At 40.5% G+C, this 18,700-nt stretch overlaps 1 protein-coding gene across 1 annotated transcript in view; it reads right to left on the bottom strand.

Annotated features, from left to right (window-relative positions):
* Positions 1–16,135: 16,135 nt before the first annotated feature.
* The window catches only part of BTK (Bruton tyrosine kinase), a 303,295-nt gene continuing 300,730 nt past the window's right edge, over positions 16,136–18,700 (bottom strand). Inside the window, exon 19 of the mRNA XM_053698951.1 lies at positions 16,136–16,574. Within this exon, the coding sequence (XP_053554926.1) occupies positions 16,506–16,574 (69 nt within the window). The 3' untranslated portion in view covers positions 16,136–16,505. The remainder of the gene's footprint in view (positions 16,575–18,700) is intronic.

Below are 18,700 nucleotides of genomic sequence, written 5' to 3'. Positions count from 1 at the left end.
TAAGAAGAACAAGAAAGCTGCAAAATGTTTCGTTTTCAGAATGATTGTCTATAGGTTGTTTGTTACATTAAAGTTGATTTAAAAAAAAAAAACTTTGAGTGTAGGTCACATGTTTCCTGTCTAGAGTCAGTGGAGGTCACATGTTTCCTGTCTAGAGTGGAACTCCAGTCTGCAGCTAGACTACTTTTTGGAGCTCCACTCTAGACAGGAAACATGTGACCTCCACTCAAAGCTCTTTTTTTTTTTTTTTTTTAATCAACTTTAATGTAGCAAACAACATATAGACAATTGTTCTGAAAACTAAACATTTTGCAGCTTTCTTGCTCTTAATGATCACTCACAGTGGTTTATGCTGTCATTTATAAGGTAACCACTGTGACTGTCATTTATAAAGTAACCACTGTGAATGAACATTAACAGAGATTCCAACCTGGAAAAGCCCATTTCAGGGAGGTGGCTTCTCCCCCGCTACTGCACCGCCACTAGGGTTCCCAGCACGGCCATGTTTTCCTGGACAGTTATGAGTTACACATGCTGCAGGGTGCGCAGGGAGGAACATGAATAGTGCTGTCCAAGGTCATTAATCGTGTGCTGATCAGGGGTGCAATGCCTGTTCCCCTCTGCACACCCTGTAGCATGTGTAACTCATAAGTGTTCAGAAAAACATGGCTGAAGTGGCATCCCTAGCCCCCACCCCCCCTCCCAATTATATATTTGACACCTTTAAACCCTAAATAAGATAAAAACTTATCATTAAAGTAGCTTCCCACTAAAGTCACATTAAAAAAAAAATTACAGTGATCGTACGCTTGTTGAATGCTTAAATATTTTAGAATACGAAGTTTAATTACGTGCAGTAAATAAGGTAATATTTGTGTTTTATTTTATTAAAATCAGTGGGGGATTTTTTGTTACTGAAGCATGCTTTGAGGGTTCTATAACGTCCCAGCAACTAAAGGCATTGCTTAAAGAAACACTTTTCAGGATTTGGGCCACATTGGATTGTGGTACTTGGAGTTTCAGGGAGATTGCACTCCATTTGCTGGCATCAGGGAGCCGCTATTACAATCAGGGAGACTCCCTGAACTTCAGGGAGAGTTGGGATGTCTGCATTAAGAACAAGAAAGCTGCAAAATGTACAAGGCTGAAGTTGGATTCTTATTCAGTCAGCTTCTTTTACTGCAACTGATTACAATTTGCAAAATAAAGATATCTAGCATTATTTTTATTTTAAATAAAATAATACACTTTCCAAAAACCTAAACAAACTTACATTTTATAAAAAAAATCTTATAATGCAATGATCAGATGGCAAACATGGCATCATTTTGATTGTTTCTAATAAGTAACTGATATTATAAAAGGGTTAAAATCCTTTGCGCTACTCATCTACAGGGAGTGCAGAATTATTAGGCAAATGAGTATTTTGACCACATCATCCTCTTTATGCATGTTGTCTTACTCCAAGCTGTATAGGCTCGAAAGCCTACTACCAATTAAGCATATTAGGTGATGTGCATCTCTGTAATGAGAAGGGGTGTGGTCTAATGACATCAACACCCTATATCAGGTGTGCATAATTATTAGGCAACTTCCTTTCCTTTGGCAAAATGGGTCAAAAGAAGGACTTGACAGGCTCAGAAAAGTCAAAAATAGTGAGATATCTTGCAGAGGGATGCAGCACTCTTAAAATTGCAAAGCTTCTGAAGCGTGATCATCGAACAATCAAGCGTTTCATTCAAAATAGTCAACAGGGTCGCAAGAAGCGTGTGGAAAAACCAAGGCGCAAAATAACTGCCCATGAACTGAGAAAAGTCAAGCGTGCAGCTGCCAAGATGCCACTTGCCACCAGTTTGGCCATATTTCAGAGCTGCAACATCACTGGAGTGCCCAAAAGCACAAGGTGTGCAATACTCAGAGACATGGCCAAGGTAAGAAAGGCTGAAAGACGACCACCACTGAACAAGACACACAAGCTAAAACGTCAAGACTGGGCCAAGAAATATCTCAAGACTGATTTTTCTAAGGTTTTATGGACTGATGAAATGAGAGTGAGTCTTGATGGGCCAGATGGATGGGCCCGTGGCTGGATTGGTAAAGGGCAGAGAGCTCCAGTCCGACTCAGACGCCAGCAAGGTGGAGGTGGAGTACTGGTTTGGGCTGGTATCATCAAAGATGAGCTTGTGGGGCCTTTTCGGGTTGAGGATGGAGTCAAGCTCAACTCCCAGTCCTACTGCCAGTTTCTGGAAGACACCTTCTTCAAGCAGTGGTACAGGAAGAAGTCTGCATCCTTCAAGAAAAACATGATTTTCATGCAGGACAATGCTCCATCACACGCGTCCAAGTACTCCACAGCGTGGCTGGCAAGAAAGGGTATAAAGGAAGAAAATCTAATGACATGGCCTCCTTGTTCACCTGATCTGAACCCAATTGAGAACCTGTGGTCCATCATCAAATGTGAGATTTACAAGGAGGGAAAACAGTACACCTCTCTGAACAGTGTCTGGGAGGCTGTGGTTGCTGCTGCACGCAATGTTGATGGTGAACAGATCAAAACACTGACAGAATCCATGGATGGCAGGCTTTTGAGTGTCCTTGCAAAGAAAGGTGGCTATATTGGTCACTGATTTGTTTTTGTTTTGTTTTTGAATGTCAGAAATGTATATTTGTGAATGTTGAGATGTTATATTGGTTTCACTGGTAAAAATAAATAATTGAAATGGGTATATATTTGTTTTTTGTTAAGTTGCCTAATAATTATGCACAGTAATAGTCACCTGCACACACAGATATCCCCCTAAAATAGCTATAACTAAAAACAAACTAAAAACTACTTCCAAAACTATTCAGCTTTGATATTAATGAGTTTTTCGGGTTCATTGAGAACATGGTTGTTGTTCAATAATAATATTAATCCTCAAAAATACAACTTGCCTAATAATTCTGCACTCCCTGTATGTGTGGATATATATAAGGCGTGAGTCTCTTCATGGGCAAACATGTTATCAGCCTTGTCCAACACTCTTTATGGAAAACAAATTGGTGCCAACCTTGCCACTTTATATATTTTACCTTTTTTGAATAAGTAACTGGTATTTTAAAAGGGTTAAAATCCTTTGGGCCACTCATTTTTGTGTGGATACATACACAGCGTGAAGGCATGTTTTTAGCCTGGCCCAATGATTTTTATAGCAAACAAACTTGGCCATCTCATATATTTTACCTTTTCTGAATAAGTAACTGGTAATTTGAAAGGGTGTGGAATATACAAGGCATGAACCCTTCCTAGGACAGACATGTTGTCAGCCTGGCTCAACTCTCTTTATGGCAAACAAATTGGTGACAACCTTGCCTCTTCATATATTTTACCTTTTCTGAATAAGTGGTATTTTAAAAGGGTTAAAATCATGTGGGCCACTCATTTCTATGTGCATATATACAGGGCATGAGCCCCTTTATAGCACAGACATGTTCTCAATCTGGCCCAACATTTTTTATGACAAACAAACTGGTGCAGACCTTGTCAAATCACATATTTTACCTTTTCTAAATAAGTTACTGCTATTTTGTAAGGGTTTCTTTGCCATATAAATCTATGGGACAGTCTGAAAACACTTGCGGCTAGATTACGAGTTTTGCGTTAGGCTTAAAAAGCAGCGTTAGCCTGTCCTAACGCTGCTTTTTAACGCCCAATGGTATTACGAGTCTTGAAAGTACAGGCTCACCGCTCACTTTTTTGGCCAGACTTGGAAATACCGCAAATCCACTTATATAAATTGCGTATCCTCATTTTTCAATGGGAATTGCATAGCGCCGGTATTACGAGTCTGCCAACAAATGAGCGGTAGATCCTCTCCTGTCAAGACTGGTACAGCACTTCGGCCCGGTTGGGTGAAGAGTTTTCCCGGTAAGGTGATCTTCAAGGGGTTAGTGTTAGTTTTTTTTAAGGGGGTATTGGGTGGGTTTTAGAGTAGGGTTGGTTGTGTGGGTGGTGGGTTTTTTATATTTAAGTTAGGGGGTGTTAGGGTTAGGGTTAGACTTAGGTTTAGCGGTTAATAAATTTAATATAGTGGCTGCAGTGTAGGGGGGCAGATTAGGGGTTAATAAATATAATGTAGGTGGCAGCGGTGTAGGGGGTGGCAGATTAGGGATTAATAACATAATGTAGGTGGCGGTGGGCTCCAGGAGCGGCGGTTTAGGGGTTAAACACTTTATTTAGTTGCGGCGGGGTCCGTGAGCGGCGGTTTAGGGGTTAATACATTTATTAGAGTTGCTTTAGGCTCCGGGAGCAGCGGTATAGGAGGTAAACACAATCGTTCCTTATATAGGCTATAGATATACAAGATAGGAGCGCCGTCTTCACAGGAAGAATGGCTTAAGTGCGGCATAGAGGTGTATTATTTAAACAAGTGTAACATTATTTAAGTTACAGTGTCTGACAGTATGTCTGACCATACCCAGATAAAGATTATAATTTTTTTTTTTTTTTTCATCAGTGGTTATCAATTGTAATCAATAAAATGCAAGAGTACGTGCTTAGGAAGCTAAATACAATATAACAAAAAAGTGTATAGAGAGGTAACACTGTTAAAGTCGTGTACTGTGTCCTAAGGATAAATAAGTGTTTTGTGAAATAGAAAGTGACTAATCATAGTTAAAACATAATAGCTATTTGTGTATCAAAAAGTAACTTGTATCAAAAAGAAAGAAGAGAGATAAAGCCTTATAGCTACTTTTGTATAGAGGAGTGGCAATGTAAAAATTGCAACACTGTCTGTTGCAGATTGCTACATACGCTAACAAACATTCAGTGTTAAAGTGAAAGTAAATCCTAGCGTTGTACAAACGCTAGGATTTACTATTGAAACAAATAAAGGGCACTTTCATGTAGAAAGCTCCTTTATTTGATTCAATCAATTGCCGCTCTTAGCTGCTACAGCAGCCCACGGCTAAATCATTTTTTGGCTAATAGGTGACATTTTCACCTCTTAGCCAATAGCCGTGCGGTAAATCCGGCTTGGCGCCCATGGGAGCCGGATTTACCGCACGGCTATTGCAGGGCCGGCTCAAGACATTGTGCTGCCTTTGTCCAAGAATTAAATGACGCCCCCCTATAGTAATATTACTGACTAATATATAAAAACGCACTAGCCTGGCCACCCCCTTACTAGGCATGCCTGCATGCAACCAATGTTTATGCACAATTGTACAATAAGTGGGAAGGAAGTTAGAGTTATCTTCCTGTCCCACCTTGAATGTCACCCCTGACTGATTCTGTATCTTTGTGCATGAAACAGTTATGCTGCTGGGAACAGAGGACTGGCAACCATTGACTCAGGGGACATGTATAACTTAGTGGTCCAGATATGCCCCTTTCAAAACATTTTTATGCACCTTTGCCCACACCACAAATCCCAATCAAAAGGCATAGCTACTGCACACTTTGTCATCCAATTGATCCAGCTGACAAGACTAGGATGTAGTAGTAGGTACTCAATTTATTTTTTATTTTTTTAAGTTATAGGCATGGCTGGAAAGTTCCACTTTCCACTAGTCCCATGTTTATAAAAAAAATGCAGAGACAGGAGACATACACACACACAGAGATATACACACACTCAAACACATACTCATACATAAACACTCAAACCAACACACTCACTCATACACACACAGATACACACACACATATGCACAAACACATATGCACACTCACAGATATACACTGATACCTACATACAGATATACACTGATATACCCACACACTGACACCTACACACAGATATACACTGATATACCCACACACTGACACCTACACACAGATATACACTGATATACCCACACACTGACACCTACACACAGATATACACTGATATACCCACACACTGACACACACACACAGATATACAATGATACACAAACTGATATGCACACAAGCACCCATATGCATAAACACACAGATATACACTGACTCACACATACATACTTATACACACACATATACATAAACACATACTTATACACACACAGATATGCACTGATACACAAACTGGTACACACACAAGCACCCATATGCATAAACACACAGATATACACTGACTCACACATACATACTTATACACACACATATACATAAACATATACTTATACACACAGATATGCACTGATACACAAGCACTGATACACTTACACATATGCGCACACACATACGCATAAACACACAGATATACACTGATACACACACATATATGTTTACACAAACACATTTAAAAAGGTCACTAGGACCATGCTACTACTTACTTACTTTGCAAAGAACAGAGACTCATGTCTGGCATCTGGGGACGCCAGTGTAAATCTGCTGACCGTTATCTCAAAGCTGATCCTGAGGATCTTTGCGTCACTGATCACAGCTGAAACATTAAGAGCAGCTTTAAATTTGTGGAGTACATTTAGAATGTACAGGAGTTTTAAAGCTGCTCTGTTTTAGTTGCATAATTGCCAACATTTCAAAAACATTTCAATGGACACTTAACCCTATCTGGTGCAGAGAGCCAGGAGGTGAAGGAAGTTAATGAGAACAGCTCTTTTACTTTTTTAAATCCAGTAACTGTCAATGAGTGTCCAGGCCAATATACTATGGTGATAGAGAGATTCTTTGACAGTTAGTGAATTTAAACAAAGTAAAACAGCTCTCCTCATTATTGAGAATGTGTGGTAGGATGTTCATAAGTAGTGAAGGTGTTCAGTAACTTAACTCCTTACTTATTTCACTCACTAATCAAAAATTCAAAGTGTGATTGGCCGGACCTGACACAACCTCAGAACTATGATCCTATATATAGGTAAAGGGTAAATGCAGGCTTTAGAGCATTTGGTATTCACCTGAATGCCAAATGCTCTGAAGCCTGGAAGGATATAATGTGATGGCATTTTGGAAATATGCTTAAATAAGTGCAGTAGCGACTCTAGGAACAATATATAGGGGGGGCACATAAGATACCAGAGTCAAAACTGGGGGGGCACTAATAATTTTCGCCACTAATTTATACCACTGAAAAAAACATCTATATATATATATATATATATATATATATATATATATATATATATATATATATAAGTCAGAAGGAAAAAATGCACCAATGAGGCGTAGTATCTGCTGCAGTAAAAAATGTTTATTGTACAATCCAAAAGTAATATACAAACAAAGTCACAGTGGAGAACGCCAATGATACCTTTTTATTGTATTAACCTAATACTAAAAAGACAAGCTTTCAAGAGTTTTCCTTTCTCCCTCAGGTATTGTTTCAGACCAGAGAAAGAGAGGAAAACTCTCAAAAGCTTTTCTTTATAGTTTAAAGCAATTTCAGCAAACACCAGGGCTCTATAAATCAGGGTTCTTCAAACTTTTTTTCCCCAAAGACCCAGTGCCATGATACCTTTGTGACCCTATTTTTGTGCTTGGTCTGAAAACACACACAGACACCCTCATACAACACACATACTACACCTCACCATCACACTACACAGACACACACCACACTCACCCTCATTCTACACACACACCACACACTTTAATACAGCACCCACACACCACACATTTAATACAGCACACACACCACACATTTACCCTCATCCTACACACACAATCATACAACACACAACCTCATACTACACACACATACATCACAAACACACCACTCACCCTCATACACACCACACACACTCACCCTCACCCTCATACAACACACACACACCACTCACCCTCATGCAACACACACCACTCACCCACATACAACACACACACACCATTCACCCTCATACAACACACACTCATCCTCATACAACACACACTCACCCTCATACAACACACACTCACCATACTCATACAACACATACCACACTCACCCTCATACAATACTTACACTACTCTCACCCTCATACCACACACACCACTCTCACCCTCATACCACACACACCACTCTCACCCTCATACCACACACACACACACACCACACTCATACAAAATACACATACCCTCATACTACACACATACCACACACTCACCCTCATACAACACTCACCAGTCACCACACACTCACCCTCATACTACACACACCACACACACTCACCCTTATACAACATACACACACTCACCCTCATATAACACACACACACACACACACACCCTCATACAACACACATACCTCAGCACACACACTCTCATTCAACACACACAGCACAGCAGTGCAACTGTAGCGGATTCTTGTAAAAATACAGCATGCCCCCTACCATTCAAGCCTTTAAAAACCACCTCTCTGCAATATACAATGTGAAGCAGCACATAGTGAAACCAGGGCAGCATTTCACTATTAGAGTAAGACCTGCAGCTGTATTACATAAACCACCCAGGCATATACCCTGCCATACCCGCAACTTCCCTAAAGGTATATATATATATATATATATATATATATATATATATATTTATATATATATATGTATATTGTGTTGTTAATTTTAATAGTTTTATTTTATTTTTGCAAACGTTTTATTTTACTGAGAGGTTAGACGATTGATTAATGTTTTTGTTAACTTATAGGGGTCAATACAATGAAATAAAAATTAATCTATGAAATGCCTGCTTGGCTGCTTCATTTTAGAAAATACCTGAAGAGACGCTTTATTTATTCTAGTATGCATACTTTGTCATGTTTGTGTCTCTAAAGGCTGCAATGTCTGTACTCCATGTGTTTGTGCAGCAGAAACAAATAGTTACTAGTCATTCATGCTGGTGATTACAATTTACCTCCACAATAGACATGATCAGGTGATCCTGGCACTGCCTACAGAACACGATGAGTACATACGATATTCAGGAGCCATAGGAGATCCCTGTGCTCCATGCTAGACACCACCACTGCTGGGCGCAGATCCCTGCTTGAATTTTTGTACTCCCAGCAGCAGCAGAACTAATTTTTTAAAAACGATGTGATCAGAAAACATTGTGCTGTTCTTCTGAACACCACAATGTTTTCTGATCACATTTTTTATTAAAACATGTGTGAGTGTGATTTTGCGCCGGCGTAACCGCATGTCCCAGTCCCTGAAGCTGCAGCTGTGACACTGCCAGTGCCCCTCACAAGTTTTGATCATCAATCTTAGTACTTACTAGTTATCAACTCACTCCGACCACAAGGACAACACCGGTCCGGTCCACGAGCAGCCAACCACCGAGTCTGTCACTATGTGTCACATGTCAGCCGCGCGATGCTACCACAGTTATGGCCGTCCTTCCCCCTCTGTCTGCACCCAGTCCCAAACCTGCCCTCCTACCTATTCTCTCAAACACAAGACACTGTCAATGCATGTGCGGTGCGTCGGTCTTCTCTAGCCTGAGTCTCTGAACTCTACAGCCAGGTCTACTCTGGCCGGGTGGTGGGCGTGACATGTGTTGCTTGCTGGCAAACTACTTAGAGCTATAGCTGCTAGGTGCAATATGGGAAATGTAGTTTACCGCAACATCTGAAGGAGCGGCAGCTGAATTAACTTTCTAGTGTACTATAACTAATAGAAAGTTAATTCAGCTGCCACTGCTTCAGTATTACTGCAAAAAGTGCCGCCCTTCCTCAAACTGCCACACTAGGCACCGGCCTTGTTGGCCTAGGCAGCAATACGTATACGCCCCTGCTCCACCACCAACATTATACAAGTGCCGGGGCTGGCAGGGGGGCGGGCAAGCCATAATCTGGGGGGGGGGGGGCAAATGCCCCCCTTGCCCCCTGTAGCGACGCCACTAAGTGTAAAATGTGCTGCATTCAATAAATATATATTTATTTACTTATGCAGCACCCATGTAATTTCAAGAAAAGTTATATGATAAATTATCATCATATGTGTGCTAAACTTACCCTAAATAAAATGTGCTGCATAATAAATATATTGGGGGGAACGATTTTCAGATTGAAAAGGGGGCAAAATAAATTATAAAAGTACATTTAAATTTTTCTTTTACTAAGTATTAGTAAACTTGTTTTGAAGAATTCTAGTTTGTGCTCTATTTCCCTTTAACATATATTTACATTTCAGTTGTTTGTCTGCTCCTAAAGACCTTAGATGGGAATTTATTATCATGCAATTTTACAGAATAATGTAGAGTAATGTAATATAACAAGGCAATTGAACTACAAACCTGAAAACCTTAGTTGCAAATTTATCACTGTGTTATGTTGGATAGAAGAGTGGTGCCTTTCTATTAGCACAGTTACTATTACATACCAATGCACAGATTTATATAGATTAGACATGTGCTTTTTTGTCATTGCTAATAACTATGCTGTAACCAAGAGCATAGCAATGACTTGTGTAAGTAATTCAGATGCTTCAATAGCTCAGCTGCTATAAAAAATGTGTGTGTAAATCCATTTATTTCCTAGGTAGATGGGATGTAAAGTAATCATTCACATTAAATATTTGCTGGAGAGCCAGCCACCCTACCTTATTTTTGCTAGTGCTGCAAGGGAATCTGTAGTCACCACAGGGAGGGGTGGAGCTAAACAAGCACGGAGGGTATGCTGTAATAAATTCAGAACTGCCACCAGACCAGAGTGCCTCTACTTCCAGACCACCTGACCGTAACTTGCTGTGATAACAGACACCAGAGAACGGGAGGGAGGGGCTGAATGAGCGTAATAGACAAACTCAGAGAACTCAGACAGACAATAACAGTAAAATAACTGCAGCTTTCTGCTGCATCATTCGTCTTACAATGACTGAAGTCAGGACAGGAGCGTTCTGTCTGGTCTCACACTAAAACTCAGGCACTGAAATGCCGCCCCTGTAAAGTGCCGCCTGGGTCCGTGGAACCCACTTGGTCCCATAGTTGAGCCGGCCCTGGGCTATTTGCTAAGAGGTGAAAACGTCACCTCTTAGCCAAAAAATTATTTAGCCGTGGGCTGTAGCAGCTAAGAGCGACATCGATTGAATCAAATAAAGGAGCTTTCTACATGAAGTATCTTATACTTCATGAATGAAAGTCCCCTTTATTTGTTTCAGTAGTAAATCCTAGTGTTTGTACAATGCTAGGATTTACTTTCACTTTAAAGAGAGTAGTGAATTATACGTGCTATAGGGGAAAAAAAGGTGTGAAACTACATGGTATGTGAAGATTTCAATCTTTGCAATCCTTGCAGATTCAAGATGGAAGTGCAATAAGCAATATGATGATTTACAAATAACCTTTTATTTGATGAAATGTAAAATTAAATTTTATGTATCTCATATAAACAATTTATACATGGTAAAACGTATTAGAACATAATATCATATGGTAACATACTAGAACATGTTAAAATGCGGTGACATATGAATGTTATATTAAAACATGGTTACAGGGTAATTGCTGCAGTAATAAAAACGACTCAAAACGTATTATTGAGATAAAGAAAAAAAATTTAAAAATTAAAAATGTAAGGGAGTGCAGATGTAGAAATTAAAATAAAAAATGCAAAATAGCAAAAATGCCAAAAAGGCAAATGTGGGGAAAGAAAGTTCTGGATAAATTAAAAGTTTTTGGAAGTACTCCAAATGGTGGAAGCTGCTCTGTAGTGGAAAATAAGAAGAGTTTGAATCCAGATACCTAGAAAAAACAAAAAGTACAACTAAAAGTCTACTACTAAAACAGGGCTCTAAATGGTAATGTGCTCACCGTGTGTCAGGCTGGTATGTCGAAATAGAGGGTCTGTCAACACGTTTTGGCCTGGGGGGGGGGGGCCTTTATCAAGACTATACCAGCATATGTTTCTTGAAAATATTTAAAGGCTATTTTAAAACAAGAGAGAGGATACAAGTAAAGTGCAGTTAGTCTGCACAAGAGAGAGGACGCAAGTAAAGTGCAGTTAGTCTGCACATGAGAGAGAATGCAAGTAAAGTGAGGTTAGTCAGCACAAGAGAGAGGATGCAAGTAAAGTGCGGTTAGTCAGCACAAGAGAGAGGATGCAAGTAAAGTGCGGTTAGTCAGCACAAGAGAGAGGATGCAAGTAAAGTGCGGTTAGTCAGCACAAGAGAGAGGATGCAAGTAAAGTGCGGTTAGTCAGCACAAGAGAGAGGATGCAAGTAAAGTGCGGTTAGTCTGCACAAGAGAGAGGACGCAAGTAAAGTGCGGTTAGTCAGCACAAGAGAGAGGATGCAAGAAAAGTGTGGTTAGTCTACACAAGAGAGGATGCAAGTAAAGTGCGGTTAGTCTACACAAGAGAGGATGCAAGTAAAGTGCGGTTAGTCAGCACAAGAGAGAGGATGCAAGTAAAGTGCGGTTAGTCAGCACAAGAGAGAGGATGCAAGTAAAGTGCGGTTAGTCAGCACAAGAGAGAGGATGCAAGTAAAGTGCGGTTAGTCTGCACAAGAGAGAGGATGCAAGTAAAGTGCGGTTAGTCTACACAAGAGAGGATGCAAGTAAAGTGCGGTTAGTCTACACAAGAGAGGATGCAAGTAAAGTGCGGTTAGTCTACACAAGAGAGAATGCAAGTAAAGTGAGGTTAGTCTGCACAAGAGAGGATACAAGTAAAGTGCGGTTAGTCTACACAAGAGAGGATACAAGTAAAGTGTGGTTAGTCTACACAAGAGAGAGGATGCAAGTAAAGTGCGGTTAGTCTGCACAAGAGAGGATACAAGTAAAGTGCGGCTAGTCTACACAAGAGAGAGGATGCAAGTAAAGTGTGGTTAGTCTGCACAAGAGAGGATACAAGTAAAGTGCGGTTAGTCTACACAAGAGAGAGGATGCAAGTAAAGTGAGGTTAGTCTGCACAAGAGAGAGGAAGCAAGTAAAGTGCAGTTTGCATAAGAGAGAGAATGCAAGTAAAGTGAGGTGAGTCTGCACAAGAGAGAGGATGCAAGTAAAGTGCGGTTAGACTACACAAGAGAGAGGAGGCAAGTAAAGTGCGGTTAGTCTGCACAAGAGAGAGGATGCAAGTAAAGTGAGGCTAGTCTGCACAAGAGAGAGGAGGCAAGTAAAGGGCGGTTAGTTTGCATAAGAGAGGACACAAGTAAAGTGCAGTTGGTCTGCACAAGAGAGAGAACGCAAGTAAAGTGCAGTTGGTCTGCACAAGAGAGAGGACGCAAGTAAAGTGCAGTTGGTCTGCACAAGAGAGAGGACGCAAGTAAAGTGCAGTTGGTCTGCACAAGAGAGAGGACGCAAGTAAAGTGCAGTTGGTCTGCACAAGAGAGAGGACACAAGTAAAGTGCCGTTAGTCTGCACAAGAAAGAGGACGCAAGTAAAGTGCAGTTGGTCTGTACAAGAGAGAGGATGCAAGTAAAGTGAGGTTAGTTAGCACAAGAGAGAGGATGCAAGTAAAGTGAGGTTAATCTTCACAAGAGAGAGAATGCAAGTACAGTGAGGTTAGTTAGCACAAGAGAGAGGATGCAAGTAAAGTGTAGTTGGTCTGCACAAGAGAGAGGACGCAAGTAAAGTGCAGTTAGTCTGCACAAGAGAGAGGACGCAAGTAAAGTGCAGTTGGTCTGCACAAGAGAGAGGATGCAAGTAAAGTGCGGATAGTCTGCACAAGAGAGAGGACGCAAGTAAAGTGCGGATAGTCTGCACAAGAGAGAGGACGCAAGTAAAGTGCGGATAGTCTGCACAAGAGAGAGGACGCAAGTAAAGTGCAGTTAGTCTGCACAAGAGAGAGGACACAAGTAAAGTGCCGTTAGTCTGCACAAGAAAGAGGACGCAAGTAAAGTGCAGTTGGTCTGTACAAGAGAGAGGATGCAAGTAAAGTGAGGTTAGTTAGCACAAGAGAGAGGATGCAAGTAAAGTGAGGTTAATCTTCACAAGAGAGAGAATGCAAGTACAGTGAGGTTAGTTAGCACAAGAGAGAGGATGCAAGTAAAGTGTAGTTGGTCTGCACAAGAGAGAGGACGCAAGTAAAGTGCAGTTAGTCTGCACAAGAGAGAGGACGCAAGTAAAGTGCAGTTGGTCTGCACAAGAGAGAGGATGCAAGTAAAGTGCGGATAGTCTGCACAAGAGAGAGGACGCAAGTAAAGTGCGGATAGTCTGCACAAGAGAGAGGACGCAAGTAAAGTGCGGATAGTCTGCACAAGAGAGAGGACGCAAGTAAAGTGCGGATAGTCTGCACAAGAGAGAGGACGCAAGTAAAGTGCAGTTGGTCTGCACAAGAGAGAGGACGCAAGTAAAGTGCAGTTGGTCTGCACAAGAGAGAGGATGCAAGTAAAGTGCAGTTGGTCTGCACAAGAGAGAGGACGCAAGTAAAGTGCAGTTGGTCTGCACAAGAGAGAGGATGCAAGTAAAGTGCAGTTGGTCTGCACAAGAGAGAGGATGCAAGTAAAGTGCAGTTGGTCTGCACAAGAGAGAGGATGCAAGTAAAGTGCAGTTGGTCTGCACAAGAGAGAGGATGCAAGTAAAGTGCAGTTGGTCTGCACAAGAGAGAGGATGCAAGTAAAGTGCAGTTGGTCTGCACAAGAGAGAGGATGCAAGTAAAGTGCAGTTGGTCTGCACAAGAGAGAGGATGCAAGTAAAGTGCAGTTGGTCTGCACAAGAGAGAGGATGCAAGTAAAGTGCAGTTGGTCTGCACAAGAGAGAGGATGCAAGTAAAGCTTAGTCTGCAAAGGAGAGGGTTTGTACTTATAACTGCAATATGGTCTGCACAAAAGATGGTTATTTTATAGTCTGTAGAACAACATTCAAGAGGTTTCTAGGGGTGTGTCCATGGAGAGCAAAAAAAAATGAAGACATTTCTAACAAAATTACAGTTTTAAATATTTTTAAACATTTGTTCCATATACAATGCAACACTTTCGATGCATAAATAACTAATGACTTTAATGTCCCTTTCAATTTTAATTTTCAATTCCAGAGTATTTTGTTTATTTCTTTGTGACTTCCCAGTATAAAGTTACAAAGAGCCTCCTTAACCCCTCAAGGACCGTGAATTTGAGAGAAAAGTACCAGAGAATATTTAGCATTTTTACTACCACTCCATTTAAACAGAAATAGAGCCTTGTTTTTTTTTAATTATTATTTTCATATCAAAACTATATTTATGTATTTTAAGTAGACAACCCAAGGTATTGATCTAGGCCCATGTCGGTATATTTCATGTCACAGTTTCACTGCCAAATGTGGGTCCCATTTGTTCAGAAATAGCAGACATGTATGGTATTGCTATTGTTTTTTTGTGTTATTAGAAGGATGCTAATTGCAGCTGAGCAGTGAGCACCACACTTCTGAAATTTCCAGCAGTGAAGGAGTTAGTTAGCTGGAAGAAATGGTAATAGTATTATAATGTAGGTATTACTGTCCCACCTCCATGATCTCTACCTGATCCCTACCAAACACCCCCCCACACACACACATACCCCTCACACCGTCCTAGGTACTGGCAGAAGTCTGCCACTATGTAGTTTTAGGGGCTTTTTTTAAAATATTTTTTTTTCTGCAATGCAGGATCCCCTCTTATCCTTCCCACCTCCCTGATCCCTCCCAAAAAGGTCTCAAACCCTTCCCCTCCTAATGGTCTCTGTCATCTTAGATACTGGCATGCATTTTTAATTTATTAATTAAAAAAAAATTCTGTCGAGTAGCGGCCCCCCTCACCCTCTCCACCTGCCTTCTCAAAATCCCTTTGCTGTAGTGTAGTGGATCCCTCCCTCCTGGTAAAATATTATCTGAGCATAGCAACCCCCCCACCCCCTCTGGCTATGGGCTGCCTACCTGCCTCTCTCCTTATCTCCCACACCACCCACCACAAGCCGATGCAGACAGGGACACAGAGTGTCTCTGTCTGCATCAGTGATCTGCCTTCATATGACAAATAAAGAATGATCAGTTCTTCCTTACCATATGAAGACAGATGCTTTCTGCCTCTGGCTGCAGTCTCGGCTGCCAATGCTGACAGCCGAGGCAAAAGGTTGGAAATAGGTACTACGTCAACAGCGTAAGCTAAACAAAGTACCCTGTGACGTAGTACCTATGTCCTTTGGGGTTAAATAATAAGACTTACTGGCCATGGAGAAAAAACATTTTTTCCTTTTATCTCATGGATTCCTCAAGCTACTTGTTCTGATTTACAAACGTGTGAAATATCTGGATCCCAAATGTTGGAACACAAACAAAATATTCAATATATTTATTTAACTTACTTTAATATCAATGTAAATACACATACTGTCTAGACTTTGTCACCAGTAGAAGTTTTACAGCAGTTGACCATGTATAAATTAGTTAAAGCAAAACAAAGCATTGCAATCCTGCTATACATTACAATGTAAATTGAGTCACAGCATAAGAACGGATTTCTGCATCTTCTCAGTGTCTGCTACTACGTCTCTGTGGCAGTCTTGCTATAGAACACTCTGACAGATATTTAACATTTTCTCTGAGAATCACATTGTTTGATTTTCTTCTATTATTGGCTCATCCACTCACTGAATGAAAAGAGCTGTTTGGTAAAGTCTGCAAGTCATTGGTTGAAACAGTACATTGATGTTTATGTATTTTAAAGGTCCTCCAAAATGTCTATGATGAAACTGTGAAGTGTTCGGAAGGCTGGTCTTTCATCAGCTTTCTGAAAATGAATGGAAAAAAGTTGTGTGTTAGAAAAAGTGATATTTATTATTATTTTATTGTTCCCATAATTACTTTCCTGTATGTGTCAATGTCTAGGGAGGAAAAAACATGCCCCGTAGCTCCCTCCTATCTGTGTTATCCTATTGCACAGTGTCATCTGAGAGAGTAGATACTCAGGGGGATATTTATCAAAGCCTCAACTTTGTTGCATTCGCCGGCACCAATACGCTCGCCTAACATCGCGGCCGTGTATCTCAATATGCTCTCCTTAGTTATGAAAAAAGCCGGCAAAAAGACGCGCACCATGTACGGGGCGATGAGCATCGGACCGTTAACTAGCAGTCATCGATCTTGCGTCTATTCGGTTTTTTCCAAACTTTATTTATACCCTGTCACTAAACCCTGCAACTATACTAAAATGTTTAACCCCTATCCCGCCGCTCCCCGACCCAGCCGCAACCAAAATAAATGTATTAACCCCTATTCTGCCGCTCCCCGACACCGCCGCAACCTAAATAAATGTATTAACCCCTGTTCCGCCGCTCCCCGACACCGCCTCAACATAAATAAATTTATTAACCCCTATCCCGCCGCAACCTAAATAAAAGTACTGTATTAATCGCTTTTCCGCCGCTCCCCGACACTGCCGCAACCTAAATAAAAGTATTAACCCTTATCCCGCCGCAACCTAAATAAAAGTATTAACCCCTAAACCTCTCGGCTCCCACATCACTACCACTAACTAAACCTATTAACCCCTAAACCGTCAGCCTCCCACATCGCCATAAACTAAATTAAGCTATTAACCCTTAAACCTAACAACCCGCTAACTTTATCGTCGGGGGTTAGTGTTAGGTTTATTTAAGGGTTTTTTGGGTGGGTTTTATTTTTAGATTAGGGTCTGGGCATGTAAAAGAGCTAAATGCCCTTTTAAGGGCAATGCCCATACAAATGCCCTTTTCAGGGCAATAGGGAGCTTAGGTTATTTTAGATTTTTTATTTGGGGGGGGGGGGCGGTTGGTTGGGTGGTGGGTTTTACTGTTGGGGGGGTGTTTGTATTTTTTTTACAGGTAAAAGAGCTAATTTCTTTGGGGCAATGCCCCACAAAAAGCCCTTTTAAAGGGACAGTCTACAACAGAATTTTTATTGTTTTAAAAGATAGATAATCCCTTTATTACCCATTCCCCAGTTTTGCATAACCAACACAGTTATAATACACTTTTTACCTCTGTGATTATCTTGTATCTAAGCCTCTTCAAACTGCCCCTTTATTTCAGTTCTTTTGACAGACTTGCAGTCTAGCCAATCAGTGCCTGCTCCCAGATAACGTCACGTGCACAAGCACAGTGTTATCTATATGAAATACGTGAACTAACACCCTCTAGTGGTGAAAAACTGTTAAAATGCATTCTGAAAAGAGGTGGCCTTCAAGGTCTAAGAAATTAACATATGAACCTCCTAGGTTAAGCTTTCAACTAAGAATACCAAGAGAACAAAGCAAAATTGGTGATAAAAGTAAATTGGAAAATTGTTTAAAATGAAATGCTCTATCTGAATCATGAAAGTTTATTTTGGCCTAGACTGTCCCTTTAAGGGCCATTGGTAGTTTATTGTAGGCAAGGGTTTTTTTTTTATTTTGGGGGGGCTTTTTTATTTTGATAGGGCTATTAGATTAGGTGTAATTCTTTTTTATTTTTGATAATGTCGTTTTGTTTTTTTCGTAATTTAGTGTTTTTTTTTTTGTAATTTAGTAATTTGTAATAAGGTTTTGTATATTTAATTAATTTGAGTAGGGTTAGGTTTTTTTAATATGTAATTTAGTTAATTTAATTGGTAGTTTAATTTAATTGTAGTATAATAGTTAGGGTAGGTTAATACATATTTGAAAATAGTTTATTTTAATTCTACAGGTAAGTTTAAATTTATTTAAATATAGGGATGTTGTAATTTTAATTTAAAGTTAGCGGGTTGTTAGGTTTAGGGGTTAATAGCTTAATTTAGTTTATGGCGATGTGGGGGGCTGACGGTTTAGGGGTTAAAAGGTTTAGTTAGTGGTAGTGATGTGGGAGGCCAGAGGTTTAGGGGTTAATACTTTTATTTAGGTTGCGGCGGGGTCGGGGAGCG

The sequence above is a fragment of the Bombina bombina genome, chromosome 1, assembly GCF_027579735.1.
Source record: "Bombina bombina isolate aBomBom1 chromosome 1, aBomBom1.pri, whole genome shotgun sequence".
NCBI classification, from domain to species: Eukaryota; Metazoa; Chordata; class Amphibia; order Anura; family Bombinatoridae; genus Bombina; species Bombina bombina.
This window is presented reverse-complemented; position numbering and strand designations above follow the sequence as displayed.